General features: G+C 39.8%; 1 protein-coding gene across 2 annotated transcripts; it reads right to left on the bottom strand.

Moving 5' to 3' along the window:
- Window positions 1-365: 365 nt before the first annotated feature.
- On the bottom strand, window positions 366-7,956 carry LOC149005348 (Protein prenylyltransferase superfamily protein). Of its 2 annotated transcripts, XM_089169007.1 has the most exons (2): window positions 4,585-7,956; window positions 366-3,420 (listed from the first exon to the last, which is right to left on the bottom strand). In XM_089169007.1, the coding sequence occupies exons 1-2, from the start codon at window positions 7,243-7,245 to the stop codon at window positions 3,310-3,312; spliced, it is 2,772 nt and encodes a 923-aa protein (XP_089025133.1). In that variant the 5' UTR covers window positions 7,246-7,956; the 3' UTR covers window positions 366-3,309. The 2 variants fall into 2 exon arrangements, with proteins under 2 accessions (XP_089025133.1, XP_089025134.1); XM_089169008.1 differs by lacking the exon at window positions 366-3,420 and having other exon boundaries at window positions 3,453-7,955.
- Window positions 7,957-8,500: the final 544 nt, after the last annotated feature.

The following is an 8,500-nucleotide window of genomic DNA, read 5'->3' as shown; positions in this document are numbered from 1 at the left end:
AAAGCATTCTTCACATCCAGCTGAAACAGGAGCCAATAATATATAGCAGCTAAAGAGATCAGGATCCAAATATAAGTAAGCTTTGCAACAGGAGAAAAAGTATCCCAATAGTCCACAATATATACTTGAGCATCTTTTGCTACAAGTCTAGCTTTTAATCTAGCAAGTGTACCATCAAGATTTGCTTTCACTACAAAGTGCAAACACCCAACGACATCTAATTGTAGTTTTTCTAGGAGGTAGAGGAACAAGATCCCAAGTATGATTTTCCTCTGGGGTTGCCTATTCCTTTGTCATTGTTGCCATCCACGAAGGGCTAGACAAGACTTCAAACAAATTCTTACGCAAAGGGTGAGTCTCAATGGTAGATAAACACTCACAAAAAGTAGGAGAAATATTAGTGTATGAAACGAAGATAGAAACGGGATACTAAACTCAACTCCAAGTTCCTTTACGAAAACAATCGGAATATCAAGGTCTGAAATAGAGGGACTTAACACAGGATCTACAAGTAAAGGAAGCGAGGGTGGAGGAGCCGCAGAAGCAAGAGGGACTATAGATGTCGTCAGATGTCGCCAATACACAACAATGATCTCCATCTGAATAGGTGGAAGTGGTGGTCTATCTATAACAGGTGAAAAAATGATAACAAAAAGATCCACATCCATAGAAGAGGTATGCACAATGTCAAAGAATAAGGAACAGACTCAAAGAATGAAAGATCAACAGTAATAAAATATTTTCGAAGTTCAAATAAATAGCAATAGTGCCCCTTTTGAATACTGGAGTACCCAAAGAACATACATTTAAGGGCTTTAGGGTCAAGTTTAGACAACCCAAGCCGGCGATCCTTAATAAAACAAACACTCCCAAGGCAACTTATGCAGAGGACTATTAGGAAACAACAAGGAATACCGGATACCTCCTTTCAAAAGGATGAGGCAATCAGTTAATAAGATGATAAGCAGCTACAGACAGCATCAACCCAAAAGGAAATAGGGACCTGCATTTCAAACAGTAAAGAGCGGGCAACTTCCATCAGATGGCGATTCTTTCGTTCTACCACGTCATTTTGTTAGGGGGTGTTGACACTAGAGGACTAATGAAGAATGCCATATGATGCCATAAAATTATTAAAAGGACCAAAAAAATATTCTTTTGCATTATCACTCCGAAGGCTTTTGACAATTACCCTAAATTGTGTACAGATTTCATTCACAAAATCAGAAAAGATACTAAACAATTCAGAACGACTTTTCATTAAATATATCTAGGTAATTCTTGAATAATCATCGACAAAAGTAAATAATGAAAGCCCAAAGTGAAGTAATAAGACATGGTCCCCACACATCAAAATGAACAAGAGAAAAGGGTTTATCTACCCTAATATTGACTCAAGGGGGATAACTTACACGATGAAGCTTCCCAAACTGACATGACTCACAAGGTAAAGAAGAAATGGAACTAAAATGTTTTTCTAAAATTTTCAAAGTATTTAATGGTGGATGGCCCAAATGGCAATGAATTTGGTGAGGAATAGATGTTCTCGAGGAAGCAGCAAAGGGAATGTCATCAGACACATACAATCCTCCCAACTCACCGCCTCTACCAAGCGTCCTCTTCGTCATAAGGTCCTAAAACACACAATAACCAGGAAAGAGGGTCATAAAACAATTATAGGTGGTGGTTAGTTTATGAATAGATAATAAGTTAAAAGGAAACTTAGGTACGTACAAAACGGAAGATAGGAATAAGGTGGGGGTGAGACTGACTGTTCCTACACCTTTAACATTGGCATGGGAACTATCAGCAAGGGTCACAATGGAAGATGATGGGAAAAAAAGATGAAAAGTTACCTAAGCCACCAGTCATATGATTAGACACCCCTAAGTCAATGATCTAGGGAAGGGAGGTAGAAACACAGGCTGTAGCATTACCTGCCTGAACAAAGGTGACAGCAAAAGTTAAAGAATAAAGTGCTTGGAACTGAGTGAAGCGGACATATTCTTCATTCATCATTTTCAAAGTTTTTCCTTCTGACTATGGGGTGGCAGTGGTCGATTTTTCCAATGATGCAGTGTTAGCAATCTGAGGTGGCTCACCATGAAGCTTCCAACAAAATCTTTGTATATATCTCGATTTGCCACAGTGATGACACGTCTTGACATTCCCAATAGTTTTAATGGGCCCTTGAGTACTAGGTTTCTACTTAACCCTCCATCACCACGACCACGAGTAAATGACCCACCACCCAAGCCACGGTTTGGAACAAGCTAATGCAGAATTGGTGGAGGAATTAGACTCTTGTGTGTTTTCTTTGGACACCCGAAGTACACAGGAAAAAGTCTCAAACAATGAGGATACCTTATCTCCTCCTAAAATCTGTGCTCTAACTGACTCAAATTCTTTCCCAAGTCCTCCCAAAAATCCCATGACTGCAAAGTGTTCCCGCTGATTTTGCATCTCAACAAAATCCAATGAGATGGGTATAATGGAATTTAATTCTTCATACATTTTCTTATAATCTACAAAATAGTGAGTCAAAAGTCTTGTGAAACCTCATAAATACAAGAAAGATTATTGTGCCTAGAATACAATATATTTAGGTAGTCCTATAAATCCTTCACTGTGTTAATATGTGTAACTAAGTCAACAATATTTTTCTCTATAGAGTTCAACATCTGCCATAGAATTTGGGCATCTATAGTCTTCCATGTATAATTCTCAATGGACTTAGTAAGATGGTCTTGTTGTCCACGACCAGTCAACACAACCTGAACTATCTTTTTCCACTGATAAGAATTAGTAGCCCCTTCAAGCTTTTGTTCAAAAATCCGATGGTATGTGAATATCATGATTTCGGTAATAGAAGTTTTAGGTTCAAACATGATGATCTAGTTAGAACCACTTTAATAGATATCACAACTAGCAACACTCAACAATTGCTCAATCAAATCAAAACATATCAGAATTTCCTCAGAAAAATATGTTGCATACCAGAATTTCTTCTCAAAAGGATTTCGGCCAAAATTTCTTTTCAGAAAACTTCAAAAGATAATCACAGCATGGAGCAGAATAGGGTAACATTGGAACTAGGGTAATAACTTCCCAAATATCTTTAAAGAATATAGATAATCCAACACAGAAACAAGCAGCTTCTGAGAATCAATTCCAATTGCAGAAAATTTCTCAAAAAATATAAATCCCAGGCCAAACAAACTGAGTGGCTCCTTTGACAAGTCCCCAAAAAAAAAGTTTACCTCAAAAATTCAGAAGCTGCAGAGAACTCCACCAGAAAGAGAAGTTGTTTTAGAAACTTCTTACTTCATCAATAAAATCTCTAAAAAACCAACATAAGGTGCTGCTCCCCTGAATCGCAGCCTTGGATAAATTCCACCAGTCCTTCGATGCTTCTATTTGCTGTAGAGAGATGTCAAAGCAGATGGGAGATGAGGGGAGTTAAATCACAGGACTCCTAGGGTGCCTCTGGCTCTGATACCATGTTAATTATCGCATATATACAGAGAAACACAGTAGAGGTTGAAGAAGAACAGTTGCAGAAAACAAAGGAAGAAGAAGAAGAAGGTTTTAGATTGAGAGGAGCCTCAATCGATTGACGAACTCCAACAAAACATCTCTATATTTATGGCATAGGTGTAGTACTTGCAATCAAACTCTAAAAACAGAGAAGAAAGAGCCCAATATGGACTCTAAAAACAAAAGACCTCAGCTCAAAATTTAGCCCAGGCCTGGGCTAAATCTCGAGTCTATTTTTCTGTTGCCCAAAATGCCCTCCAACAAAATCCATCATTAATACTTTCATGAATTGGAAATTTATTGGAACCCTATTACACTTAATTAACAGAAATAGATGCTCTCTTTGAAAACCCCGTAGTTACATGCGTTTTGACTCAAAAGTATTACATACCTAACTTACAGTTAGGCACCAGAACCAACAGTGAGGGAACTCGAAAGCTTATGTTACCCACATGGCATTGCTGATCAATGCCCTAGTTTGGTTGGGGAGGGTCATAATATACACAACCTTACCCTGATTTTGTACCCTGATTTTGCTGAGAGGATACTTCCAGACTCGAACACACAATCACCTTGTAACAATGGAGCAACCTTACACATCTCCACGTCATGAAGTCATGAAACAGATCATATGACATCTTAACATGGTGCAGGAAATAAAGAAATTTTCACACATTTGACTAATTTTTGCAGCTTTTCATCAAAATATCCCTGTTTCACCAATATTTGGGAAGAAACACATAGTAAAAATAAAGTTTTAGCTTCTTTTTTTTTTTTTTTGTCAAAGCCTGGTAAAGATTATTTTATAAGGGATCAATGATCATATAGAAATGAGAAATTTTCAAAATCACATAATTAATAAGAATTACAAGACTCCAACTAATTCCGTAAGTAAACACCCACTCTTCTCAACTTCTTAGTCACCACAAAACCAAAGTAACTAGTATAACAAAGCTAGTGACATGCAACTGACATATTTCAAACCATAAGTTGCATTGCAAATATCATGCTTAAAGTCCATCACAAAATCTCAAGTTGCTTCCTTACTTCAGTAAGCAAAGCCTCAAGATTTCTAAATTCAGTTGTATTTGAGAAGCTCACACCCTGCTTTACTGTGTTTCTCAGATGCATCTCAGCTGAGACAAGTTCCCGCCGGCTTTTTGTAGATGACGAAATTTCCATGTAACATTTGCAAAGCTGTAATGAAGCATCTGCAAATTTTTTAAATCGGTCAATATTGTTCCACAAATCAGCTCCTTGGTATGACCTAACTTGTTTCAGAAGTGCTTCAGAACATAGCACGAGGTCCCCTTTGAATTTGTACCACCTTGCATATAAACCCCAAAACTCATCTCGCCCACCAGTGCGAACAATCTGCTGAATAACTTTTCCAAACAACTCTAACAAGTGCTCAGTTTCACGGGATCTTTCAGTACCAGGTTGATCAACTCTTGAGCTCCTGGCTTCTATCTCCTCCATTATCTTCTCCAATAATGAGAAATCAGTTCTTTTATTGGAGGTCATATCTACAACCATCTTTGTAGCCTCCAGTGCCTGCCCAAAATTGCCAATGTCCATAGCAACTTGACTGTAGTTCTCCCACAGCTGCCAGCTATTGCGCCTGTATCTCAGTGCTTCCTTAAAGGCAATGAAAGCTTCTTTACTCCTCTTCTTCATCATATGCAAACAACCAATATTATTCCAAGCCTCCCCATTTTCAGGCTCAAGTTGAACAGCTCGTGTAAACCCATCTAAGGCTTTATCTACATCTCCAGCTTTCAAGGCAGCAGCACCAAGTGCAAACCAGCCATCAGGATACAAAGAGTTCAAGGCCATTGCAGATTCCCAGAGGATTTTTGACGTCTCGTATTCCTTTCTGTTGTATGCACTACGAGCAAGAGATCGCTTAGCCCGAGCAAACCGACCATTTGAAACTTCTAATGCCTTTTCATAGCAAGCATCATTAATGGTGACATCACCCAATGAACACCATAACCTTGGAACATCAGGTGTTTCAGATAGCCGTGCCTTAATTAGTTCAACAGCAGCTGCCTTCTTCTCTAGTAGGCAATAGCAATAGATTAGATTATCCCACAATTCAAGGTCCTCAAAAATCCTGACCGCCTCCCCAATTAATCCATGACTCACTAGAAGTTCACCATATTCTTTCCGCAATGCCGAAATCGTGGGCATACAAACTCCAAAAGAGGACGGAATCCTATGTAGAACACCAGGAGAAGGTTGATATATTCCTTTGACCAGTTCGTCCATCATCATCAAAGCACGTTCCTTAGTGCGACCACGTTTCGACTCCCATCGAATACGTAAGATGTCACAGAAGCACCGAGTAATAAAGCATGAATAATCTTGAGCATCAATAGCCTCAATATATGGGGCCATCTCCCATCCTTGCATCTCACCATAAGGAGTGCTCTTCTCAATTAAGAGACATTGTGCTAGAACCACTGCCTGTTGGACAGGCTCTAAGGACTCAGTAAACGTCCCACCATTGTGCATGCCACCCGCATTGGATTTGGATACCTCATTCTCTAAGAGCCGTGGAGTCATTAATACTTCAGAAGACTCATGCCTTTCACTAGAATTCGCACTAAATACACATTCATCACTGGTTTTAGAAACATTTTCCATCAGCTCAGGCCTTGTACTGGAGGAAATATCCCCATCTTTTGGCATTTTTGTGTTTGTAACAAGAACCATTTGTGCCTTTGCTCCAACCTGATGCTTCGTCCGGAATCCAAGAACTCCAGTGACAGAAAGCTCAAGTCCAGAAGCTTCTTCAGCAGAACTGAAACGTAACTTGGAAGAATCAATTCTACCATACATATACTCTATTATACCTGCTTCCAAATAAGACATCGCAGCGATTCTTGAAGCTTCTCCCTCCTGCAACTCTGTGCCCCAATAACTTTCAACCTGTTGCACATCGCCAAAATGTCGTAATGTTTCGTTCATCATCACTTGCAACAGATCGAACAAAGACGAAGACCTCTCCTCCAAAATCCTCTGTTCAGTGTAAAGGGTTCTAGCTAACCACCAAGAAATACTTTTAACTCCCCATGTAGCAGTATCTTTTCCCTCCAAAAGCAAGTCTTTCGTTTTCATGAGCAACAACTTGGCATAAACAATATACTGTACGACTGAAATTTTTCCAAGCAAATCCGAACCCATAGATATGACCTGATTACGAGCCCAAATATCCCACTGGACTCTGCTAGATACACCATGATCTTCATTGAACCATGGAATAAGCACAGGAACAGTAGGGAACTCTTCAACAGGCCCCGTTACATTGTTCTGAGTAAATGCCAAAAGCGCCGCAACACCAATGCACATAAGTAGAATAACCCTGCAGTATAGGCTGAAATCATCTTCAGTGTCGGCGGAAAAAGATTGAATGCTCTTTTCAACCTCCTCGTAGAACCGCTCAGCACAACCAATGGTGTCTTCAAAATTCCAAGATTCAACAAATCCAAAGACAAGACGCACTGCCTCAGAGGATAGAGCACCCACATAATCTCCACTCTCTATCAAAAGAATGACTTGTTCGATTAATCGACACAAAGTATTCCCTTTTGGATCAACAGCGGGGCATTGAGACGCAGTGTTTCGCACAGGTACAACCAACATAGAACAGCGAAGTAAACGTAGTTCAAACCCACGAAGTGAATAAAGATCTGCTTCAGCCATGAGAAGTGATATTTCAGAAAAGAAAGGTGCCCTTTCCACTGTGACTCCACTGTGACTCGCTCTCTCCCGCCGGTGGAAGCAGAGAGTATTTGAAGCTCGAAGTTTGCTCTACGGTAGAACTGGAGAGAAACTGAGGTCTTGTAATTGATCGAACTTATAACTGCAACTCAGACCCCGAGCAGGTTAGTCGGCCGCCTTTATTCTGCAAAATCTCGGGAAAAAAGGTCCTCTATTGTGATCTCTCGGCTGTGCACAGCAGTCCACCATGAGAGAATGACACCTAGAAAATTCTAATTTGATGGTTAAGATTTAAATGGCCATTTAAAGACCCTAAATTAAAATGGGTTTAAGTTTAACCCTCTATCCACTCAAAAGAAACCACTCTTGGATTGATTTGTTGGAAAACCAAAACATTGTCTCTGACGGACAAGCAGAACAGGGCGGCGATGAAACTACCTACCAGAGCAATTCGGGATGCCTAAATGAGACGAGAAGAGATCGCTGAGTGGTGTACTTGTACGTGATATCAACGAAAGATTTTGGTGTCGATCAGCCAGAGTTGTGTCGCCTTTTCCTCATTGAAGCAACCAGGAGCGAAACGATATTTAGATCAGGCTATAGGAGGTTTTCAGGCGATTGTTTACAGTTTTTTCATGCTCTAATTCTCATTGGTCTGGAAGAAAATTAGAGGTAGTGATTGCCATTGACTAGTAACAGTTCTATTCTAGAGAGAACTTGTGAAATCACAGAAGAAAAGAGATTTACCGTCGCAGGTTGTTCAGTTGGGAAATCCAACACCGTTTAGTGAAGAGCTCGTGAGTTTAATCCGTATGATTGTATATTATGTGATATCTTTATTCTTAATAAAAATAAAAAATAAAAAAGCTAAAACTTTTGGTGGGTTAAGTACTCCAAATTCAGAATCACATTTGGAGAAGCCCATGAAAGATTAAGTCAAAGGGGCCAATTATAGAAATAACCACCCAATATGCCCATAGCGAAATGTGGGACAATAAAAAGAACATGCTTCCTAAGGAAACTTGCCCCACTCTTCATTGAGTGGGTGAAATCAATGGAGAAATCACCTTAAGGTAACCTCTATATAAACCCCACTCGTGGGAATGACAAAGTTGGAGGAATTACTCACTATTATTCCTTACGCTTTGAGAACCCCTTTTAGAGCATTCTACTATTGTGCTTAGACTAACTTGAGCGTTGGAGTCGGTTCCCCGACCTACACAGGGTCGGGCTGCTC

Source organism: Hakea prostrata, chromosome 9 (genome assembly GCF_041222555.1).
Source record: "Hakea prostrata isolate BN-2017 chromosome 9, UWA_Hpros_2, whole genome shotgun sequence".
NCBI lineage: Eukaryota > Viridiplantae > Streptophyta > Magnoliopsida > Proteales > Proteaceae > Hakea > Hakea prostrata.
Note: the sequence above shows the minus strand (reverse complement) of the source record. Positions and strands in the feature narration are given on the sequence as shown.

What these genes read in the sequence shown, in the direction of transcription:
- LOC149005348 (XM_089169007.1), bottom strand. Translation starts at nt 7,245, where the DNA reads ATGGCTGAAGCAGATCTTTATTCACTTCGTGGGTTTGAACTACGTTTA. An exon ending in TTGAGGCTTTGCTTACTGAA is followed by an intron (nt 3,421 to 4,584) that starts GTAAGGAAGCAA and finishes ATCTCTCTACAG; the next exon opens with CAAATAGAAGCATCGAAGGA.